Here is a 25,739-nt window from a genome sequence, read left to right on the forward strand (position 1 = left end):
GTAGTTGGGGCTAGAAGCTTACCTGTAAAATAACAGCTCTTGGTGTTCAGTTGTCATCCCAGGCTGCTGAGTCTCCTCTATCTTCCACTTCTACTGGTTGCTATAAGGTTAGACTTGTTCTCCAGCACTGGCTGAGTAACCAGTGGTTTGTTACATCCAGGTCCCTCATATATAATTAGTTAGATGCTAAGATGTTGCCAGTGGTTTGGTCTGGATGATTAGTCTTAACTGCTAAGGGACTGTGTTTTGGAGTAAAACCAGACTGTTGTGTTCTCCCTTCCTCCTCCGCTTTCCTTGTGCGTGTTGGTCCACTAATTCTCTTTTGTAAGCTGCAAAACAAGGCAGATCCTTCTCCACTGTGGTGTTACGTGTGAACTCCACTTTGCTTTGTTTATAGCAGGTGTCAAAACTCATTGCTTTGGGTTGCCTAATTCCACTCCATCAAAACAGGATTGATTGCTGCTTAGAAACGTGACTTGCAAGGTGATGCTTACAAATATCTTTATATTGACATACCTGTGGGCAGTGACTGTTTTATCTTATCCAAGACCGCAGTTTCCCTGCTGCCTTGTTCTCCTTCTTTGTTGATTGATAGTCACATACTGTGAATTTCTGTGTTGTACATGTTAAAAACTGTGTGAAAGAAGGATGATCTTTATAGTGTTTGTAGAATGCATTAAAATACAGCGTCTGGGTCCTTGCCTGAACTACCAAGTGCCCCTACCTTAAAAATGGTAAGCTTTTAGATGATAGAAAACCCTAGTTGTTTTTAGCCTGACGGCTGTCCTTGACAGAAGGTATAAATATTGTAGGTGGTTTGAGTACTCTCATGCACAGAACTTGTTTGTAGCTGGCTTTTAAACACTGTAGCAGCAGATGTGCTGGAATATTATTAAAGAAATGGCTTGGAAAACTAGTGAAAAAAAAATTGTGAGACACACAAGATTCATTATAAAAGTGATCTCCCATCAAGCCCTCTGTTACTGGACTGAACCTGATGTTACTCTGAAAATCAGAATAATCAATTTCTTAGCTCCAAGCTCTACATTGAATTGGTCTAATAAATATTCTACCTTGCACTGGAAGTTTCAGGTTTTGTTAGCTGGTTTTAATATTCATCTGTACAGTGCCTTAGCTGGCTATGTTTCATCTAAAATAAGAGACGATTAAGAACAGACATTTAGAAGGATGTGGTTAATTTTCTTATATTTATGACGTTTCATGAGAGAATATTCCTTTGATTTGCTAAGAAGAGTTGCAAAGTTGAGGTCCATAGTTCTCGACTTAAACTGCGGATGCAAGAATCTCTTTTTTTTAATCCACGGGCTCCCTCTCCTGGTCTGGGAGGTGCTTGGCACCAGGAGCTTGATTAATATAGAAGCTAAGTGAAAGTTACTTGCAAATTAATTTAGTGACATAGCGTCAACGGTGTCTCCTAACTTCTATGTTTAATGAGAGAATTGTGCTCTCCCTAGTAGCAATAATGAAATTAATACGGGTGTTGTGATGAATCAGGGTTGCAGGGCCAGCTTTATCTTATTCAAATGCTGATTAAGACATATTTCACAAGGACTGAAAGCAATGTCCTACAAAAAAAAATATTTACAAATAAAATCAGTGACCTTGCATATCCAAATACTCACGTGAGTGGATACTGTATAATTGCACTGATACTTTCGTCTTTCTTTCCCTGACACCTAGGTGCTCTGCTTTCACCTCCTACTGGTAATACTACATCTAAATTGGATTATTTGTTTACTGTATTTGATAGTGGAGAAAAAATATCTTTGCATTAATATTCTCAGCTTAGAAACACGTTAGTACTGTAAGTCACTTACCAAATTTGAGGCCCTAGAGTCATAAAGCACACCTTGTAGGTAAGAATTGTGTCTGTTTAAGAGGTCACTTACTTTTGCTTCAAGTTTTTAAGCCCATTACTAAATTCTATGAAATACACTTCTGGCAGAGTTGAAGAGAAAATTTTTGTGTTTTGGCTTCCCAGTCTTGCTTCTAAGATTTTTTTTTTTTTTAAGCTTGAGTGTATTGACATGAACAAATGTTTACATAGCTTAAGAAGTGCAACAAATGTTCTAGAGTGGTCCTTTAAAGCTCTTGAAGCATATGTATATTGCAGCAGACACAATAAAAAAATCTCTTCAGCTACAAATGATTGGGAGTAGATGTCTTGTAGCTTGCCCTGAAGTGTCACAAACCTTCACATACTTGGACCAAAGATTTTCACACTAACTTTGTGCTTGTTTTGTGCTGATGTAAGTGACCACAGAATATCACAGTGACTCGAGATATGCAGGTCCAAAAAGATTTATTCAGAAGATCTGCAGTGCAAGTAGGGGCAGGGCTGGCAGGGGGTTTTGTACATTTATGACAATGCAAAATTGTCATAAATGCATAAATGCAAGTGTGAAATGCTTTCACTTAGAGTATCAGCCTTTTATTCCAGGGGCTGAGCTTATAACAAATATTGAAAACGGTCCCTAGCATTTTCATTTGTGTTAGAAATTGGGTGTGAATTTGTAACAAGAAAGGGGCCGCTAGTGAAATACCAAACTCCACAACTCATTCAGAAATGCATTTCAAGAGCTGCTAATTTAGGTGTTCCTCTAGGCTTCACTTAAAGCAGGCGTTGACAGTTAATGTCTTATGAAGCAAAAGCAGTTTTGGGAGAACTAATTATAGCAATTCTCTCAATTTACTTATTATTTGCGCCAAAGATACACAGGGGGTGAACTTTTCATGTGAGGAGAGGATCTAAGATTCACATGAGAAGTGTTAAATACTTTGCTGCTGAAAGTTGGTCTGACTTACACTAGAGGAGGGAGGACAGTTGAAATGAATAGAAACAAAGCATAATGCATGAGTCACTAAAGTCTGTATTTCCTAAAAAATTCCTGGGTTTATGTGTACAATATCCACTTAAAATGACAAGTATTTGCTATGCATTCTTGTTCATGCCATGCTCTTGGTCGTCTGCTTCGCCATCTGTGCAAATCTTCTATTCTAGCATCTATTAGGTATCTGTTCGTCTTATTTAAGTTTACAGGGGTTGAAATTATTTCTGAGCTAAAATATCCAGCCTCTATAACACCAGAGCTCTGAGATATGCAGGTAGCTTGACACTTGTCAGTGGACAGTAGCTTTAACACATATTGATTAAATAGGCAACCCAACAGGAGCACAGCACCGTTACATGTTTTACTGACTCCACTGGTACTTTGAAACTACAGTAATTATTTCCTTTTTTGTACTTTCTTCCTCCTTCCCTTCCCCCAATAATTAAGCCTATTTCAAGTTTAGATTGTAAGGTACATTGAGCTTACAATGAGGAGTGACTTTATGCAACGTTATGACTTGTTAAGTCTTTATTAAAGCAATGTGTGGTTTTTTTCTTTCTTTTTTTTTCTCTTTTTGTGCACAGGTACTTGGAACACCAAACGAAGATACGTGGCCTGGAGTCCACTCTTTACCCCATTTCAAACCAGGTAGGTTGAAATACCAAGTTCATCCAAATTCTCTTCCTGAAAATACAGGAGACAGGTAACTACATGCCCGCTCACAAGCTTCAAAATGGTCTGGTACGCAGTGCACGAACCATAATGCACTTTTTCTAGTTGCTTGCTTTTTATTGTGCTCAGAGAGGGGATTTTGCTTTTGTTTAATTTCTTTGCTTTCTTTTGCATTTTCTCCTGTTTATTACAGTATGAGCCCTGACCGGCTTGCATTCCTCAGCCACTGAGTATCATACCTTTCAGATTGCTGGTAGGCTGATTCACAATCAGTATGACTTTTCTGCAGACCACCCTGAACTTTGAGGAATACTAAAGGAAACTAAAGAATAACGATTTTGTGAAAGTTGACGTTACTACTAGATCATCTGTTAGTACCTTTCTACAAAGGTTCAATTTTTTAATGTGCATTGTACTTGAAGATGTCATATTCTACAACCATCTGATACGTTTGTGTAAGAGAGAGCAATTTGTTCCCTAGAGACTAGAAGGACATGGTCAGCTTCATTATGCTATATATGTATGCATGCATATATATGTAATATATATAGTCTTCTGAACTTTTGAGTGGGGGTCTTAGAAATACTGTTTTTTAAACATGTCAAACAGGCAAATAAGTAGGAGACATGTTGGCTAGTGAGGGTGGTGAAATACTGGAACTAGTTGTCTAGAGAAGTTTGATATCTCCATCTTGTTCAAAACCTGACCGGACAGGGCCTGAGCAGCCTGAACTTGTTGGACCTGCTGTGAGTGGGTTTGGACTAGGTGGTAGAGAGAAGGTTACTAGATGCTTTCAGATGAAGCACTTAATTGGCTCCCAGTATATTTTACTAGGAGGAATCTTCAGTTTATAACTATATGACTAAAATCTTGAAGTGAGTGACAGAACTGACCCAGGAATCCAATTTCAGATGTTTTTGTCCTTGCAGGCCTAAGGTCTCTCAGTAAACTCCTGGTTCTCCTTTACTGTAGATGGTAGTCTCTTCAGCTTTTGTCATAAATTGTGGCAACCTTGCATCCTGTATCATTTAAACCTAATTTCCAAGTTATTTTATAGGTTGGACATAAAGAAGATTCCCTTTTCATAGAATCATAGAACAGTTTGGTTTGTAAGGGATCTTTAAAGGTTATCTAGTCCAACGCCCCTGTAATAAGCAGGAACATCTTCAACTAGATCAGGCTGCCCAGAGCCCCATCCAACCTGACCGTGAATGTTTCCAGGCATGGTGCATCTACCACCTCTCTGGGCAACCTGTTCCAGTGTTTCACCACCATATCTAGTCTAAATCTACCCTCTTTTAGTTTAAAACCATTCCCCCTTGTCCTATTGCAACAGGCCCTGCTAAAAAGTTTGTCCCCATCTTTCTTGTAAGTCCGCTTTAAGTGCTGAAAGGCCGCAATAAGGTCTCCCCAGAGCCTTCTCTTCTCCAGGCTGAACAACCCCAACTCTCTCAGCCTGTCCTCATAGGAGAGGTGTTCCATCCCTTTGCTAATTTTTGTGTCCCTCCTGTGGACCTGTACCAACAGGTCTGTGTCTTTCCTGTGCTGAGGGCTCCAGAGCTGGATGCAATACTCCAGGGGGGGTCTCACAAGAGTAGAGGAGAAGAATCAATTCCCTCGGACCTGCTGGCCACACTTCTTTTGATACAGCCCAGGATATGGTTGGTTTTCTGGGCTGCGAGCGCACATTGTCAGCTCAAGTCCAGCTTTTAATCCACCAGTACCCCCAAGTCCTTCTCGGGAGGGCTGCTCTCAATCCCTTTATCCCCCAGCCTGTATGCATTCTAGCCTGTCTTATTCTTCAGATCTGCAGGATCATAGTGGCTTCTTGGGACAGCAAAGAAGCAAGAAATGGGGCAGAGGAGTTGAAAAGGACAAAGAGATCTCGGCAGCTCTCAAAATATGAGAGACAGAGAAATAAATATATTGTGACAGAGGAACAAATATATTGTAGGGCTTACCCTGACAGTAACACAAAGCCTCAAGAAAAGAGAAGGCAGACAGCTTTCTTGCACGTTGTTTTTCAGTCTGTGTTCTAGTGCTGCCTTATTGCTGTATAGTGAAATGACTCTCTAGTGCTCTCTAGTGAATTAGTAGAACTTTTTTTAACAAGTACAGCTTTTCACTGAAATACTAAGAATACTACAGTGTTCTGCCCTAAGTCAGTGTGTCATTAATTTTACAAGCTTTTGTGTTTCTTATTCTTGGTACTGATTAAAAGGTGAGCATATACACAGAATGCTTACAGAAATGTAATGGGTTTTAACAGCAGTCCAAAGACATTGTTTTTATCCAAGCATAGTAAAGAGGAGGAGAAAACCTGGAGATGTCAGTGAGTGCTCTTTGGGTTTGTTCTTGTTTTTATTCTTCTCTGTGATTCAGAAAAGTTTTGAACAGTAGATGGCAGCCAAGAAATTTCCTGGTTTCATTTTTCTGTTTGGCTTCCAAGTGTGTGAAGGGATGTAGGTTTATTACCACAGAAGAACATCAGGAAATAAATCCACAGTAGGCATTTCATTAAATCTAATTTTTATACAGGCATTGTGTTAGACTTGCTTTTATTTTCTCCATCCCAGACTCTGGACTTTGTCAGCTATAAATACATAATATTTATACAAATGCAGAATGGGGACAGGAGGAAGGATGCCTCCAAGACAGAAAATGGTCACTCAGTATTTTCACCATTTCTGCACGGTGTGGGCTTTGTTCTCTCAGATCCTTTCCACATCTGTGAAGTATGTAGATTTGCAAGTCAGAGTAATTACTATTCTCACGGGCAGTTATTATTCTAGGGCCTGTTAATGCAAAGCACTGAGTTCCTTAATTCTCATACACGAGTCTGAGAGCAGTCCAAAGGAAAAAGTCCTCTTCTGTACTCCTGCACTCCCTCTGTACCTCTCTATATCCTTCATGGCTTTGGTAAAAGGATTTTTTCTTTTGTCTTATGGTTCCTTATTTGCTGATTTTAGAAATTACAGCAGTAGAAAGCATAACCTAACTGGTCAACCAAAACTTGGCTTACATACTCCAAAACTGAGTAATTGGACTTTATGCTGGTAAAGTGTGGAATGATTAGAGCAGCAAAACTTATCATCTCTGGGATCATCCTGGGGTACCAGCATCTAAAGCATGCTCTGCACAAAGTGCTCTGACCTACAGGATGGGCTGGAATTACACTATTTGCTTATGCCTTTAGGGTCATTGGAGCTGTTTGGTCATGGATGCCAGGTTCTCTGTTGCTTCTTAAAAAAAAGCTTTCCCTCACGCCATTCTGTGCACAAAAGTTTTCTGGCTATGGTAAGGCTGCATTGTCTCCTTCCACAGATACTCAGCCAGCCATGCGCCCCTCCCTGTTGGTCTGAAATTGTTGTTACACCCTGGAGAAAATTTCCTCAGTGTATGGGACTGAAAAACTCTTTCCTGACTAACTTCTGTGGAGCAAAATTGGAGGTTAATGCTTTAATAATACATTTAAGATGACTTAATCTTTTCCTTTCCTTAGCAGAAAAATGCAGGAGGGAACCTGAAACGTCTTGCCAAAGCTGAACCAACTCCATTATTCTTTAAGATTTGTGAAATTACTGCATTAAAATATAGATGACATGGGGTTAAGTAACTCCCGTGCTTTGTGTGTCTTTGAGTTTTAAGACTGGTAGCTGCAAACAGTAAGTACGATAACTTGAGAAGCGCAGAGAGCAGTGGTGATGAGGATATCAACATCCACTCAGGCAAGGCCTTGATGCTGTAAACTGAGTTGTGTAAGCATAAAACAATAGGATTTGAACAGAAAGTATCAGTGATAAATAGTTACTATAGTTTAAAAAATGCTGGGCACATTAAATGTCTGTGGAGTTGGGAAGACTATTGAGTGTAGAAACAAAATTTCATTGTATTTCTTGTTTGCATACAGACTTAAATAACTAACTTTCATGCTGTGATTTGATAGGGCACAGTCCTGTGCTGCAGAGCGCTAATCACAGTTTACTAGGAGAAACACGTCTGGAAAACATGGCATTAGTCTCTTCTCTACTAGAGTGGCCGAGGGTCTGATTATTATGGAAAGCAGCCAGTGCATAAACAGTGATGATCTCTGACATCTTAATATGCGGGAACATTTCTGAGGCTGAATAAGAAATGTGTTCCTAAGGCTAGCTGTGGGTGGCTCTACATCATCTAAACCCCTAACCTCAGTGATTTTAACAGCCTGTAATTGTGAAAATAAAACAGTCATAATTTTTTTTGCCATTTAAAAAGTCCAAAACCAACTTTTATTTTATCCGCCTGCTTTGAGATTTTTGATTACTTTCTATCTTACAAGTACTCTTAAGTAATATGGGCGATATTTACAGCTGAAAGTTGGCCTGGTCTTTGACCTTTCTCTGTGCCTCAGCCTCGGTCCTCTCAGTTTGTGTTTGCACCCATGCACACAGACACACATGCACGCATGTCCTGCATAGTACATTACTTAAGGACAATCTAAATAATGCATTTGAAAATCCTGAAATACTTCAGAAGTAACTTTGGGTTACCTCTGTGCTTCACTTTGAAGTTGTTATGATGGCTATCATCTTGAGGGAGTCTGCCTGTACTCACGTATCACTAAAGAAACCTAGCAATTCTCAATCACTGTGAAAGTAAATTATCTGCCCTCAAATAAAAAGACAGTTCGAGGAAATTGTGAAAAAAAGCGTTAGGTGCTATTTGAATAAAATCTTGAGGTTTCATCCAGCTTAGAAGCCCCATGTTACAGGTTATTGGACAGAGACATTGTAAATGATGAACGTGACCCTCTGACACATGACTTGGAGAACGTGTTTTCACTGTTTATTCTTTTGTTATAATACTTTAAGAAATATATATATTTGCTGCATTAAAACAGATCCAACCACCAATCGTATCACTGGACCAGTGTCTCCAAGAATGAAATGAAAGTAGGCATCTGCTATGTATCATCTGCATAAGTGGAGATGAAGCAGTATTCCAAAACAAGCTACTTCCTTACCAGTCTTGTGTCTGAGTCTTCCTGATTTTTGAGTATTATTCTCTCCATTGTCATTAAATCTCCCATTTTTCGTAGTCTAGACTTTTACCTTCTTTTCTTCTCCATCCCTTTCTCCTGGATTCAGAGTCCTGCCCTAATATTTGAGCAAGATAAGCCTTTGGATCAACATCTACACTTAAATCAAGTTTTCACTTTTCCTACATTCTCAATTATTGTTTGGGACTGATTCTGCATAATATCCATCCTAAGAAGTTAAATAGAGATTTATCAGAAAGCACTGTCAGTGAGCAAAGTGGGAGAAGGTAAGACATGGTCATGGTGGAAGATAAATGAAGTGACGGTGTCCATGAAGAGATAGTAGCGGTCAAGGAGAAGAAGTAACTTGTTGGGAAGGTGGAGAAAATGGGAGAATGCTTTGTACTGTTCACTGTGCATCAGTTTCCTTACAATACTGTTTCTAGGTGAAAGAAAGTTAAATATTTAATCTTGGGCTGATGGTGTAGGAGCCTGAACCTCACTATGTTTAACAGATGATCAAATATAATATAAAGCAATACACCCGAAAAGTGCCTTTATGAGACAATGGAAACATCTACTAAGCACTGATTTTTAAAGGAGAATTCCTAAAGTCTGGATGAAAAGAGTTAAGAGAAAGAGATTCTCCTTAAGGAGACAAAAAGAAACTAGAGCGAGAAAACAGCATTCATAGGAAATACTGATAACACAGAGTCTGCCAGAGATTGACAGATACTTCAGGGATTTATTAAAAAATCCCGAGTCTATAACTGACAAAACCACTGCAGAGCTGGTGTTGTGGCTCAGGAATTCTGCTTTCCTCCCCACATGATCAATAAATATAGATTTGGTTTAGAAATATGATCTGCCTACCTGCATCTTAACCGCTGATTGATAGCTGTTTTTTCAAAGGAATTAAGTCTTCATTTAGAGTAGAGCTGAGCTGAGAGACTAAAATCCTTTGGCACAAACCCATGGAAATGCTGTATATGAGGACATACGGCTTTTCAAACTTTCATAACGGTTTTTCCTATAGAGTTTCACCAAAGCCTGTCAACAATTCGTTACATGCTGAATCGATATCTTGTTTGTTTACATCTACACTGATGCCAGCAAATGTTACCCAGCCATGTGCAAGTCTCTGCTGTTAAACTGTTAGAGCAGCCTCTGGCACGCCCTTAGCTCATGACAACTAGCGCTTCCAAATAATTAATTCCTGGGCATGGTTTGGGAGTTAGAGTGGGCTCGGGACCGTTCCCCATAAGAAGAAGGAAGTTCCCACCTCCTCTGTTGGAGGATGGAGGTGAAAGGGTGCTGCAGTAATACGGACAGAGTCGGTGTCTCAGCCGGACAACAGACCCAAGCACAGTTAAATTACTGGTATAGATGTAGTTTTCAGGAATTTGAGTACTTGAAGAAAGGAGAGAGAGAGATCTGTAAAGGAGAATTAATTTCTAATTTCTCCCCTTTCCTTTAGTTTTGGCAAAATTGTAATATTTGCTGTTTCCTCAAATTTCTGGTATCTACAACCCAAAAGAAGCAGCGTTGTCAATGTTTTCACCATTCGTTAAACAAAATTTTATGAAATTGGAAAGTTGAAGTAACTACTATATATGCAAGGGAGACAGGGTGAGCACTGCTAAAAGGCAGAACCATTTAATGTAAAAGTCCAGTGCTTTAGATAATGCTGGTTATTAAAATTAGATTTTCTACTCATGCTCAGTAGGGAGTTTAGAAAACAGCATCCATCCTTCCTCTTTATATAGCCTGTGCTCTGCTGAAGCAGGTGCTTTTGGAAGGGAGGGGATGAGAGGAGAGGGGATGGGGATGGAAGGTGGGGAGTTGAAGTAATTTTTCTCAAGACGTTTGGCACACAAAAAAGCAAAGTTTAACTCACGATTATGATAAAACTCCAGTTGTGATTGAACTTCAGTAAAAGCTCTTAATTGCACATTAGTGCTGCAAATAGTGCTTGAAAATTTGCTTGTCAGCATGGATGCTTGTCTTTGTATCTTTAGCAAGCATAATTTAAATATTATTCAATCTTACAATCTAATAAAAGTAGCATATGAGTCTTACACATCACAATATAGTGTTAGTCACTTTAGACTTTTAATTTAAATGTAAAGAAAACCCGTTTAAAGAAATCATGCATGAGACATTTCAAAATATTAATTATGGTGATGTTTAAATATTTGCATTTAAGCTAATCACATTTGGTTTTAAATGGAGAAGAACATTAATCAAGGAATGCAGATTAGCCGGCATGTTTTGATTAACAACATAAAAAATGCCTTGAAGTCAAACTGCATTTTAAGTTCTTTGGTTTAGACTAGAAGCTGATTATCAATAGTGCCAAAAAGGAGCTAAAAATCAAAATGTAGTCTGCTTCTAATTCTTTATGTAGCTTTTCTTGCTTATTCTGGGTCCTTTCAAGGCGAACGTGGCAAAGGTATAATAGTTCGTGTGTTTTTCTGACTGATAAAAGAGAAAAAGCCCTTGTCTTGTTTTATGTTACTTAAAATGCGAGTGCTTATTTTTTCAATTCTCACAGCAGACCACTAGTTCCTTCAGTGGTCTGCTAATAAGCTCACTAGTGAGTTCTGCTGAAATTCGCTTCTGTTTGAACCTGCCCTTGATGCAGGTCTGTCAGATGGAGCGTGTTTATCAGGCAGATAATGATGTTTGCAGTGGAGGGCATGTAGGTATGTACGTGGGCACACAGGTGAGTATGCATATATAACAGTGTTGCTGTCTAAAGGAAATAAGAAATAGAAATACTGTCTATTTCTGTAAGAAAGAAATACTGTGGTTTCTAAGACTACTTAATACAGGTGGGTGTAATGGATGAGCTTTCTGGTACAGGTTTTTTTTCCTCCTGTAAGTCTTCAAGCTTCAATTTGGGAGCAGTTGTTTTAAGAACATAATTTTTTTGATGCATCAGGTTTGTCAAATCAACCAGAGCAAGAAATTTCCTCCCTGTCTTCTCTCTGGTTGCTCACTTCTGCTTCCACTCTGCAGTTGTTACTCCAGTAGCTTCGTTGATGCTGCTGTTTGCAGGGCACAGTCCTAAAAACTTCCTTGGCACACGAGGCCTTGAGTAAGCTGTGCTGCAAGGTCTGGAGCAAAGAGTGACTCAGATCCATTTCCTGCCAGAAGAACATTTTTGTAACTGCACCCCCCGGCATCTCTGAGCCCCCCCCCGGCATCTCTGAGCCCCCCCCCGGCATCTCTGAGCCCCCCCGGCATCTCTGAGTGGGTCGTGGGTAGTGCCCAGCAGAGCAGTGGGTCTGGGCTCTGAGGCTGGGCTCTTGAAGGGGTGGATGTCATACATTAGCCAGCTCCTTCTCTATGCTCTTTTAAAATCTTAAGAATAAATGGTATGCTACAGGAAGATCTTGAAATTGCTACTTCTTTCCAGTAAGGAATATGAGTGCTGTACGTTTGCTCTTATTTATGCAGCCTATGTAGGGATCTCTTTACACAGCATTTGATTATGAACTTAATTAATCAAGATTTGGCTAACTTGGCCTTCTAAGAAGCAAATGGTAAACAGTTAGGTGCTGTGGGATTTAAACAAAACCAAAAATCTCTTCCTTCTTTTGTTTCACATAAGCAAAAATCACCTTTGACTAGTGAAATACAGCAGCCATGCGAAAAGCCAGCTCCTTTAACAGTGAGCCATGGTTGCTAGTGAGGATGACGACTGTATATTTGAGACAAAAATGCAGAGGATCAAATTTTGTTTCCCGAATTTGTCCCCAAAAGATTTGCAAATATTTAAGGGTTTGCATAAAGGAAATAAAAATCACACTTTTTACTTTACATTTCGGATCAGCTTACTGTGGTGATCTTCCAGTGGTTTTATTCAAAAGGAGCACATTTCAAATCATTCCAGATTATTATTATTACCTCTTGTATATATACTCACAATTTGAACGCTAAAAATTCAAAATCCATCTGAGATCAAATCTTGATCTGTAAATGTACAGTTTTTCAGGTTTCTTTAATCTCAGCATTGATGAGAGCGAGCAGCTGCCTCAGCAAGACGGTGCTCCTCACGTTCTTGACAGTGGCTTGCACGCCCTGGGGGATGGTTGAGCGGGTGGGTGAAGATGTGAGCGTCTGCATGAAATTCTCACATGTGCCTCTTTGCCTTTCAGTTCCAAGGGAGGGGTAGTAAGTCTTTGCTACACGGGGTTTCTTCCGCAATGTTGGACGGAGATTTGGACCGCCTATGCTGCTGCCTTTCATAATGTATGTCAGGCAAAGATTTCTGTCTTGGGAGAGCGTTGATGGTAACTCTGCAGTGTTCCCAGGATCTCACAGACAGTCAAGATCTGCTGACTGATACTACTGGTTTTTATGATCAAATCAATGGGAGCATCTGAAAAACAAATACCAAAGCTGTATGCTCGAAAGAATCATAAAATGTAAATTCGTGCAGCTGGTCAGAAACACCTACATATAGCTTTAGATTTGGTTGTATTAAATCCATCTAGAAATAAAGGACAGAGGCATTCATACAGGTGTGTGAGAGTAGTTCACGCTGAAAAGTAACTCAAAAGAAAACTTAGGGATGTAATTGGGAGACTGAATTCCAGTTCTCTCGTTAATTGGACACAACCAGGAGACCCTTAGATACAAGCTGGGAGGTTACCTCTTTGTTAGCCTGTGTTGCGACTGCTAGATCGGTGCTCATAGGTGTGTTATATTGTGGTTTCACAGTTCAGGACTTAAAAATCTGGATCACAATGGAGAAACTCAAGGACAAGATTGTCGTAGCTTCTCTATTCTGACAGCTCTGAAATCAAAATCAGCTGGTTTTGTTACTGTGTTTTTTTATTCTCTGAGGAAGGATTAATTCAGGAAAGTACTAAAAGCTGGCACATACGTGAGGCTGGGCTTAATTACCACAATAGTCCCAGCTAGTTATACTGTCTGAAAGTTAACAAGACTCTGGTTTGAGGCATGACTGAAAAAATGTGTAGAAAATTGTGAGCTGTATTTTATCGACGTGTGATTTCTTCCCTTATTCGGAACTTAAAGCAAGGAGCCTGTAGGATGCTTGGAGTAGGGGGGGAAGAGTTGATATCGATGGTTGGGAGAAATGTGGTCTGCAGTCACACAGCATATAAATGGAGTTTGAAATTAAGGACTCGGGACTAAAATTTGCCTCTCTATAAGAGAGGGTTTTGCCCTTTTCGTGTTTTCCCCCTAGTTTTCCTGCTCCCTGCCTGATAAATATGATGAATAAGGTACTTATCTAAAAAGAGGTTTAGAGCAGAGCAGTAGGCTGCGTAAAGAAGGAAGATCCCTTTGAGAAGTTTGTTGAGTTTGCTTACGCATCCCTTATAACACCATGAATATAACTGGTTCCAGTGTATCACTTTTTCAGTAAACAGTCATCTGGCATAGCAATAGTTTTTCAGTTTCGTGCAGAACTGAAACAGATCTTTGGACATTAAGGCCTTAAGGCAATTTGGCCAAGCAGCTGACTGTTTTCCTCCCACAGTGAAAATAGCTTAAATTGATTAGAGCGAACCTCTGACAGTCCAGTCAAGAAAATATGTTGTATACAATATTTCTCAACTGTTTTAAGTGGATGTAGGTCTACTGAAGTCAGCGTTGCTGTGCCAGTTTGAACCAGCTCAGTATCTGACCAAGCATACCGCAGAATGACAGGTAAAATCAAAATCTGTCTTTCCCCAGGTCTAGGTTAGCTTTTCAGCAATGATTCAAGGCAGTTCAGTTCTCTTTCCAGCCAGCATTTTTTTTGCACCAGAATAGATTAATGTGCAAATCTGCGCTTTATGAGCTGAACTCCCGTGTGTGTGTCGGGCTTGCTGTTGCGCAGCACTGCCTAGCTGCATACTATTTTTCAGTCCTGTGTCATAAATGAGCGGACAGTGCTATGGTTGGACTATTCATTTATAATGTGTAGAAAGTCTTTGTTTTCTTCCAGTTTTTATAGGTAAGTATCTGCTCGCATAGATGTTCTGGATTCACATTTGTAAACTTAGACTCAGGTGTGAGCTCAGGTCCTGCTAAGGCCAATGCAACTTGGCTCTTAACCTTACTGGACCGCAGGCTTTTCCTCTGGAGAGCAGAAGCTGAATTAGTAAACAACAGGTACACTTTGAATTGTAATGTTCCTCTCCTTTGTAAGTTTGGGTCATACTCTCGATGCCAACACGATGCTTGAACTACTTATGACAGAACATGTACTTCAGTACTGAGTTTTCATTTGCGCTATTCGATATTAAATCAGAATCCACAGGCGCTGACTCCAGTGCCGTGTTACTGGTACTGAACCATGGCTGCATCTGATAATGATCCTGACTACTTTGCCCGTTTGATTTAAAGACTTGCCTCGGGGCATTGGCACATCTGTAGTAGATGCATTGCATGCAATGTATAATAGGGAGAAAAAGAAATTGGCACTTCCTATAGTTTTAATCTGGATGCCTCAGGTGTGATAGATTTTTTTTTTGTTGTAATGTGCGCACGCAGACAACTGTAAGGAAATCTCTTCACTTGCTGCTTTCAGTAAGAACGTACCCAGCAACTTCTTTTTTTCCACTCTTTAACCCTTATGTTCTGCACTCATTGTGGTATCATGACTTAACAGAAAATAGAGAAAAAAACCCTACCGCAATGGTTTCAATTGTTTTTTCTTTTTATGGTATCCAAGCTGCTAAGTGCCTGGGCTAACTGACTTTATCAGTAATTGGAAAATACTGTAGACCTACTAATTTACAAGTTTTAGGATAATGCCAGTAGCATCGTATTCAATATAAATGCTTCTCAAGTTCACACTAAGTAATATGTAGCATTTTCGACAATGAGGCCTATCAGAAATGAGTTCAAATATGTTAAGAAATGTGCACAAAATTGGCAATAAAAGTATTTTATTTGAGGATATGTATTTACAGAGCAATATATTTTCTGTTAGTAAAATGTAACACATGACCTATAATTTATTTCTTACAATATCCTAATCCTAACAACAAATTAAGGTTTATAACACCATATAACACGGTTCATAAAAATTCAACCTAATAATTTTAATTTGTTGAGAACTGCATAACAATAGCACATCTGAGAGTTGCTGAGTTGTCTCTCTTCTTAACTAAATATCTTTATTCTGACAGAGAAGTCAGCTAGGTGCTACTGTAATGGTCACCTACAGTAGTCAAATATTTTCCCAGTGCAGAAACTTTTTGTTGGTGATACAAAAAAAACCACAAACCACCAAAACCAAACCACCACCACCACACGAAAAAACCTTTCAAACTTTTGTTTCTTGTGTTCATCTACATCTAAAAGCCTTTAAGAGTATGACTATGTAGTTAGCATTTGGGCTTCTTTTGCTAAGAAAGTTATTCGAGTAAATTTAGATACAATATTACATAAGTGATATTTATAGTTTATACTGGTGCTAAAGCTAGTTATAGTCAAGTAGCTTTCAGTTTCCAATATGTTTGTCATACATATCTAAGAGGGAGTGATTTCATTGCTTTAACTGCATCAGTGTGGTTAAAGCAACAAAACTTGTAAATATGTAGTGGCCCTCGGACACAGTTTGCAGGTCTACCCGTTCCCAAAAACTTCTGATAGTGAAGTCAATGAGAGTGGAGGTTTCTGCATATGCCTTTTTAGTTAAAGAAAAAAAAAAAAAAAGAAAATAGGTATAAGAAACAAAATCATCCACCACACTGATGTTAGGATTTTGTATGTGCCACAGTTTTGGCACCTTTAGAACTGATTATGTATCACAACTTTAGAACTGCTGTAAGCAAAATATACAAATACAAGAATTTGAACATAACCCCTCCCAAGTTCCATTTACAGCTGTTTTGCACAGTAAGATGCATGCATATGTGTTTGCATACATATAAAAAATACTATTGTAACTGTACAACGTGCCTATTAAATGTCATGCTCATGGGTGGAGAGGAAGCAAAATTATTTTTTGACGTTTCGTGGAGTATTTTGTAAGTTCAGGACTTCTTCACAGCAACTAATGTCATCTCACGGAGGTAGCTGGCCAGGGTGAGTGCCAGCCTACATGGTAGGATTTCAGTGCAACGAGGCTTCATGGAAAACGTTATTATATTCTCCAGCTGGATTGCATTTGTTTCTTCCTGAGAGGCACAAATCTCCTGTTCAAAGAGCTAACAGTACTGGCTCTTCACTTCTGCAGCAGCTTTCATAGCATCTTCCTCTGTCGACTAGAGTGCTACTGCAGAGCAGGCATTTTCTTGGATACGAGCGGGAAAGTGCTTACCTCTGAACTTAAGAACTTAACATTTGAGTAAATAAGCTATCATTGTACTTGTTACTTTTGCTCATTATTCATATGTGTTCTTTAAAAAATGGACTCTTATGTGGCTCTCATGTTTTGCGTGTCCCTTTGTGTCACACAGACCCACACTTACTCTTATGCCTCCTGAGAAGCATAAAAACATGACAGTGGGGTCATAGATAATTGTATTTGTGATGAAATAAAAAAAATAATAATACATTTCAGAAATCTTTTTTTTTTTCCATAGCAGTCAAAAAGTACTTTAGCATTAATTGTAAAAAATCCCATTTCTGGTAATGCCGCAGTAAATGAGCTTTGGTCATGATGGTTTGTTTTGGTTTGGTTTGTTTGTTAGTTTTAACACGTTGGGGTCTTTCTGGGGATTTGGTGTTTTGTTGTTTTGGCTTTTTTTTCTCCCAGTTTGTATGGCAACTGCTTCTGTGCCGGCTTTCTTACCCTGTGTTGGGACTTGAGCTGCAGTAGTTACATAGAAATGATGAAATGATGAAAATTGACAGTAGATAAACATATTTGAAAAAAAAAATCCTTGTTTTAGCATAAATAATTGAATGTGCCTCTTCTTTTTCTTACAGAACGGTTTACACAGTACAGCCCTAAAAACCTTAGACAAGCATGGAATAAGTAAGTTTTTGGGTTTTTTTAATTACTCTTTTGACACTTTAAGGATATGATTCATGCCATCTGAAGTTATCACAGTTTGCTTAAAAAGACTCTGTCCTTTTTAAATACAGTACAAATGTGGAATTACTGAGGTATTATTCTGCTTCTGCCAGTTTTGAATGTTTTTGAATTGCCAATTACCTGTAAATAGGAAGAAACTGTATAGTGTTGTATTTCCTTCTTGGGGATGTCAGTTGACAAGTGTATGGAGCTCATTGAGAGATGCTGTGTTATTGCTTTGGGCCATCAGTTTTGAATCTCCTTTTCTCTGTTCAAGTATAACAGTTAGGAGACTTCTAAATAATATGTTTCAAATCAACTTTTGAGTGTTTTTTCCACGTAATCATCTCCTGTTGCTGTGTCCATCTGGGCATTGCTATGAGTCGATGACCATACCATTGTATATTTTAATTATCAGGACTGAAGAAAGTCAATGTGAATTCAGCACCTTTTTTTTTTTTTTTTTCCTTTTAATGCTTCCTAAATTTTGTCACATTTACGTCAGGTAGTCACTGATATAAAGGTATTGTGCTCAAAATACAGAAAGGTTGCCTAGTAAGCCAGGAATGCCTAACCAATCATGAGTGTAGAGTTTACTAGAAGATTTCTCAGCACATGAAGAAATTTTGCAGACAGGATATTTGGGCAGCACTGTATCGAGTGATTAACATCTTTTATATTTTGAAGAAAGCATCCACAGTTTGAGTTGGATGGGCAGGATAACAGTTATATCAACAACTTTTCTTGCCAGAAAAATTGTTAGCATTTTTCTCCGCTCTCTTTTGACCAAAATTTTTTGAAAACAAGGCTAAGCCTTTGCTGCACCAGCATTGCTGTTTTCTTATACTCACTCCAAATTTTATCGTTGGTACCAACAGGCTGTCTTGTTGGTAGTTTACCAGGAAGTTTGAGATAAATCAGCAGGAGACTGAAGCATCTCCTCCTCCAAGTTCACCACTGAAGTTGAAGATAAGAAATGTTTCAGTGAAGAAATCTCCTTGTTGTAAGGAAAAAAAGTTACTGATAGAAGTCCAAATCCTTGTTCAATGTCCTAATTTATTAGCAGCACAGTGTGTCTACAGCTCTAAGATTCATAGTATGGTCACTTGCCCAAGGTGTGATGAGGTTTATACTCACTTTTCCATTCTGTTCTTTCTTCTCCATCTGCTCCTTCCCAAACTTTTGGTCCAGTGTTCTGGACTGAAGCACAAAGGTGTTTTTCATTTAAAAAAAACAACTTTTGAAATTGTGGTTAACTGCGGGAGGAGAATTCTCTTAATGTAACAGGATCGTAGTTAAAATTCGCTGTTAGTTGTTGGATGTGAAATCATCAATGTTCACCCTTGAGTCAGAACCTGTATTTCTGCAGTGCCAGGTGTCGTTCATGACCCTGTAGCTCACTCTCCGTTACTGCTGGATCCTCCATGGTTAGGAGTAACTTTCTGATTCCTGCAATGAGACACACAAAGCTGGCACTGCAGCCAGTGCAGGCCCTCACAAAGTTTGTCACCTAGCTGAGTTAATTGACTTTCAACAGTCTATAGAAAAGTTCCTGGCTTGTCCAGCTCAGACCGGGAGACTAATTTGGTGGCTTTCGTGGAAGAGTCTATCTCCTGTTTACTCCAGAGGGAGCAACGAGAAGACTAGCATCACTTAGAGGTGGCTTTTGTGAATACCTCAAACAGTTTTGGCAGTTCTTGTGATCCTTGCAGGCATCTTGCAATGTTGGACTCTGCCTCAGTCTTACTGCTTGGAATAATGTAATTCCCTGAAAGTCTGAGCTTTCATTTTAAAAAGTAAGTCACTAGAATTGTCTATATTCTGTCCTTTACAATGAACAAACTTGCAAATTCATTTTTTCCTTTGAAAATAGTTAATAAAATCCAAAAGCTTGGAAGAAGCAATTCTATTACAACACAGACAATTAGATCTGGATTGGGAAAGAGGGACAAGGAAGCTAATATCGATGAGAATGTGTTTGCTTGGGGGCACATATATGCGTAAGTAAAGTGAATAGATACTAGCATGCTACTCCATCCATTCTGCAGGCATGGACTGAGTGCTTTTCTATATTTTAACAGCACTTAGACCAGCAGTTATCTCCTACTTATGAATAAGTACAAGAATAGATTTGGATTTTCAAAATTGCTATCTTATGTTTCCTTCAAGAGCATTGCATGAAATTTCTGTTTTTGTAAAATACAAAAAAAAAAGAACAAAACCTAGTTTGCTTAAAACAAACCCTCAATCTCTGAGACTTCATAATTGACACAAGTTATGATCACATCACAGGCTGACTCAAATAAGACCAGAGCTTTTTCATTTCTAAGAAACCTCTTCAAAAATATTTATACATTTTCAATGCTCCGTGCATAAAGGATTTGCAATTTTTCAGCATAAATGAAGGGATTGAAAGACCGAAAGCAATGACAATACATAAGAGTTCAGTGCTTCATATGTGCGGTTCTACTATAATAGGAAATATTCAGTGCCTCAAAATTATGCATCATTTACATTCAAAATGTAAAGGATTTTCTCTTTTTCTAGTGTAAATCTTTATCTGTGTGCTGTATTAGAGCGCTGTTGCTTGCAGACCTGTAGTTAAGGATATATAAACATTTCTGTTATAGACCTCATGTTCACAAGGGTTTATAATTAAGTTATAAAACTTAACACACGGACAAACTGATTAATTCGAGAAATTTTCATTCTTTCGAAATGTTTCGAATGTTTCAAAAAGCAGCAATCTCTAATTTAAAAAAAAAAAAAAAAGTTAACTTCCTGATTTAATTTGTTAAAGACTGATGATGACACAAAAATGTCCTGTTTGAAATAGAATTGTTTTAAGGGTAGTTGGGATAAACATGAGACCTAAGATGTGGAGAAAAACATACAGACTTCTCTTTGTAAGCATGTATTGGTTTCCTTACATAGTTACTTCCTCTTGACGTCTTAGTACCTTTGAAAGATATACCTTAAAGAACAGTGTTTATGGTCTTGGATGTATTTGTATGTGTGCTTAAATTTCTCTGAGGTCAAGTCCTGTTACGGCATTTTATAGAGAGGGGATTAAGATACAAAGAAATTAAGGAGTTTGTCACACAGAACCTGCCATAGAAACTGTAAAACAGAGCACGACATTGAACTTTGTGCTCCCAAATCGGAAGAGAACGCCTTTGATTTTCTAAACACAATGAAGCTTTCACTGTCTACTGCTCCATCTTTCAGGCACAGTCTGACCATTTATCTTGTTGATATATATGTTTTGAGGTCCTGGCATGGAAGAGTGAGACTACGGGTTTAGAAGTCTTCAAAGAGGTTTACCTCAAAACGCACATTATAATTCAATTTATGTGAGGAGAGGTAACTAGAAGGAAGAATAACACTCTTCCAACATGTACAGCCCCTCCTTCAAGTCTGTAAGGCAGAAGGAACAGAGGCAAAAAAGCGCCACAGATGGTAGATTGGGGGCAGGATAATTGCACCTGACTGACTACAGCAGCTTCCACAAGATGTGAATTTTAAAGGCAGAGCCAGACAATGGAACAATGATGGACACAAGCCTGTGGCTCTTTAACTCCCAGTCTAACTGGAAATTAGCCAGAAGTGTGGAATGTAACAGCAATGACAAAGTGAAACCCAGCAGGCTCATTATATAAGTAGTCAGATCCCTAAAATTCTTAAAATAGAATTCGCCAATATTAGAGGCTACTTTTGGGAAGTGTTTGAGGGAAATAATGTAATTATCACTTAGAGTGAATTAAGTTCTTTGGAGAATTTAACACTTAATATCTTCACTGACTATCAAACTGCCTAAGAATTGTGGAGAGGTAAGATGTGATTTGTAAATTTTGTAGAAAATGCTTCTAATGTTAGGAAACAAGACTTGCATTGACAGTTGCTTCTCTCTATTATGAAGCTTCACCTACATTGCATGACCTAACACATTGTGGAATGTGATTATAAAATACTGGTCTAAAAAGAATTCAGATGTGTTAATCTGATCTTCCTATAGAGTTCATAATGAATTATATTTTCACCTTTTTTCTTCAACTTTTCTGTTCAATTATATCTACACAATAAAAACTAAGAACAGCTCTGCCTTCAGAATTCAATGCAACCTGTTTCAATTTGCAAAAGCTTCTCCACAATAATAAACCCTTACAGAAGAATAACAAAAGAGAACTAATTATCCTTGTGTATATTTGGTAGGATATAAAAAGCTTTTTCAGATCCTTCAGTCATAATGGTTTGCATTGTGAGAAATTAGCTTGGAAAGAAACGGTGCATTTGAAGACAAATTCTGTTCTGCATAAATAGGACTCCTACTTCATAATTCCCCAACATAGTAGTATTTATTATATAAATAAGACTTTATCCTCACAGCTGGTCCCGCTGCTGGGGATTTCTTCCTCTAACAAGATGGCCTCTGTGCTTGACACCTCCCTTGCTGAGGCCAGGGTGTTTAAAAGTTTCATTCCAGGATGAACTGGCCTGTTTTGGGACTGTTATTCAGTGAAAACTTCCTGAAGAAACCAAAGTGAGCGAATAGAGATGAACCCATGTATTTTGAGTCTGTATTTCATTTCAAGCATGACAGAGACTATGGAATTCTTTAGACCTGAGAAGGACTTAGGGTTTTTTTGGTTGGTTGGTTGGTTGGTTGGTTTGGTTTTTTTAAGAAAATCTTTACCTTACCGGGGTTTTGACTAAAGACAAAAATCTCTTGTGGTGGTCACCTTTACCCCCTTCACCTCCTGTCCCTTCACCGGCATTGCTCATTGTAATACAATCCGTAGCGCTACTGAAATTCAAGCTCTCAAGCGCAGAAGGAACAAAAAGCTTTAGTGTTGTCATTGCTAAAACCTTTCTGATGGAGCAATAAGGATTTAAAACTACACCTGTGCAAAAGGTGGGTTATATGTGGGTGACTGTGTGCAGTTCGAGTATGTAGAGGTGGCGCTGGGGCTGTCCCCAGCTCTCCTGTAGGCCCCCACTTGCCGCTCAAGGAGTGACGGGGAACGGTGCTGGGAGGGAGCCAGGGTGGAAAGCGGACACAAAATTAGAAGACTTCGTCAAAGTCTTTGTGATTTAGAGGTGTATAAACCTGCCTCTGTCTCTTGATGATTTGCAGTGATACTGCTGTACTGAAAAGAGAAAAAAAAAAAATCCTATTTTGTTTCATATTTCCCATAAATACCCCTTTATCCATCCTTACCTTTTTGCCGGAGGGACCTGAGGAATCATATCATGACAAAACCTACGGTAACCTGCGACACGGACAAGAAGCCCTTTACCAGATAGCGAATTTATTACACTGTCTTTTCCAAAAAATAACATCTCCGGTGTCCGACAGCCGACAGGTTGTGTGTGTCTCCCGTCCCGTCCCCCCGTCGCCCCCGGTGCGGTGGGTCGCTGCGGGGGGAGGGGGGGCGGGCGGCGGCAGGGGGCGCGCGCGGCCCGGCATAGCAAGGGGAGGGGGGGGAGAGATGGGGAGACCCTCCCCAGGGGCCGGGAATCCGTGTTACGACTATTTTTCCTAACACTGCTTTTTTGTTTGTTTGTTTGTTCGTTTCACTGCTTTGCGGGGTTTCTTAAATTAATTTCAGGGTGGTGGGAGCTGCTGGCCTGAACTTAAGTGCCTTTTGTTTTTCGTGGCCACGACTGTCCATGTACTGTACCCGCTTCGGACCCTTCTGTGTGTTTCTGGCACCATAAAGGGGCTCAGCTGCGATCTTGCCAAACGCAAAAGTTCTCAGCCCAGCTCAGGAACAGTTAGTGCTAAGCTGAAATGCACAATGCACTGCAGGTTTTGCAGCTTTATGGTAATGACTTATATGACGCTGATTGAAGGCAATGACTGAGAAAGATCTCCAGACTTTATCCTTTTGCCAAGGGTCCAAAGGGAGACCCTATAGCAGCTTTCTGGTACCTAAAGGGGGCCTACAGGAGAGCTGGGGAAGGACTTTTTACAAGGGCATGTAGTGATGGGATGAGGGGGGATGGCTTCAAACTGGAAGACTGCAGATTTAGAGTAGATATTGGGAAGAAGTTTTTCACTCTGAGGGTGGTGAGGCACTGGCACAGGTTGCCCAGAGAAGTTGTGGAGGCCCCATCCCTGGAGGCGTTCAAGGCCAGGCTAGATGGGGCTTTGAGCAACCTGGTCTAGTGGGAGGTGTCCCTGGCCATGGCAGGGGGGGTGGAACTCGATGATCTTCAAGGTCCCTTCCAACCTAAACCATTCTATGATATTTGTATTTGAATGGTTCCTTAAAATTGGCACAACTTCAAATTGCTCAAATGTTATAACTTTTATAAATATGGGGGGACATTATTCCTAACAGACTTCATTGTTACAATGCTTATCCTGACATTCTATTTATTTTTGCTTTATTCTAAATTCCCCCTCTTTTGTGTTGCTAAGCTTTGTGTATTGTGTTACATCCTCTTGGCCTGGTTAAAAATATTAATAAACCTTAATAAACCTCCTAAAGTGGACCACAAAAGCCTTTGTCCTCTTTTTCAGAGTACTAATGCCTCTATGTTTTTTCATTAGCAAAATTACATTGTTACTGTCCTATACCTTTCCCATCCATGACAGCTGTGAAAATACAGCTTGTCTTCTGCAACCTCTAATCTAGTTTCTGGCATTGGACTAGAGTTTGTTGGCATTCTTATCTCTCAACCTATCGATATTTTGGGTTATTTTTCCCTGGAAATAATTGTTTGCAGTTCTCTATGCTCTGTCTTGTTTGTAGATTTTCTGCCCAGATATCTCACTTCTGTTAGCCTCCTTGTACTAATTTTTTTCACTTCTATGGTGTTTTCAACATTTAGTTTCATCTAAGAATTGATTCAGTATGCAGTGTATCCTTTAGTCCAGTTCATTAATAAAGATGTTAAATAAAACTGTGACTAACGCTAATCCCTCTGGCACACAGCTGGACACTTCCCTTCCAACGCAGTACATTGCCACTCATCATTACCCTTTGCTTATGGTCTGTCAGCCAGTTTTCAGTCTATGTGATAGCGTATCACGTCCTAGCTCTTCGGAGTTTGTCCACAGAGCAAGATTTTTTAGAGAAATTACATCAAACATTATCCCTTGTCGCTTGGTTCCACCAATGATAAAGTCAATTTTTGAAAATAATCAATTTATCTGATGTCTTGTTCATTAGTCATCTCTGCTTTTGATTGCCGTTTTGTCTTAGTTTTTTTTCCTAAAACTAATTTTGCTTCCATATTGTCTATGTTTTATTCCTGTTGTCTGTATTTTCCTTCTATATTGTCTGGCAAATATTTCCCAAGATTCTCTTCCTTATTTGAAAACCAGGAAGGAAGTGTGTGTATATATATATATATTTAAGTCCAGGAAAGTACTTTAGAATGCAGAGGAAAATTAGCTAACATTACAGTAACTTATCTACAGTAATAAGCTTGTAAAGAGAAATGAGGAAAGAGAACTAACTCTTCTTGTCTAGTTTTCCTGGAAAGACTTGTAAAAGGTGCCTTACATTTGTTTGCTATCCTTGCTAATTCCTTAAGAATTCCTTAAGATATTGAGACGTATATCAGACAGACAAGTTTATTTGGTGTTTCCAGGTATGATTTTTTTTTTCAAAGTGTGTTCTTCATTAACGTTTTTGAGTACTTGCTGATCAACTCTTTTCAGATGTTTCCAGTTGTTCTTTCTCCTTATGCATTTCTACATGCCAATGTTTTATTAATTTCTCAGAATTATGTTTTTGGTAGTCTGTTACTCATATGTTGCCATAGTGTCTGTGTTCATTTCTTGGTTTGAGATCTAATACTTTCTGATCAGAGGCACCAGGCATCATTATATCCTCACATTCCTAATCCTGCCCTCTTCCTGGCGTTTGGTACTGTTGGCCTCTCTGCTGAAGTCTTTTTTCTCCAGATAATGACATTGCTGACAAAATTGAGTCTGTGAGATGTGTTTTAAAAATATGTGTCTGAGCAATTGAAGACATACTGTGAAGGCAGTAATAGAAGTGAAGTAGACCTTACTGCTGGGTCTCTTGTTATTTGTATGTAGCCGTTAAAGGCAAGATTTTGCCAAAATGATAGGCACTGGCATTCAAAAGTGCTTCCTGTTAAGCAACTGCTGTTGGCTTAAGTGGCTTGATATTTTCCACTGCTTTTTGTCATGTATTATGGATAATTTTTCTTTAACTCAACAGCTCCTTTG

At 39.1% G+C, this 25,739-nt stretch overlaps 1 protein-coding gene across 2 annotated transcripts in view; it reads left to right on the top strand.

Annotated features, from left to right (window-relative positions):
- The window catches only part of CDK14 (cyclin dependent kinase 14), a gene marked incomplete at both ends in the record, with an annotated part of 270,287 nt that overhangs the window by 226,086 nt on the left and 18,462 nt on the right, over window positions 1-25,739 (top strand). For both annotated transcript variants that reach the window (XM_082479618.1, XM_082479619.1), the window contains 2 exons: window positions 3,437-3,500; window positions 17,443-17,491. In XM_082479618.1, coding sequence (XP_082335744.1) covers window positions 3,437-3,500; window positions 17,443-17,491 — 113 coding nt within the window. The remainder of the gene's footprint in view (window positions 1-3,436; window positions 3,501-17,442; window positions 17,492-25,739) is intronic.

The sequence above is a fragment of the Vanellus vanellus genome, assembly GCF_965231255.1.
Source record: "Vanellus vanellus genome assembly, chromosome: 2".
NCBI lineage: Eukaryota > Metazoa > Chordata > Aves > Charadriiformes > Charadriidae > Vanellus > Vanellus vanellus.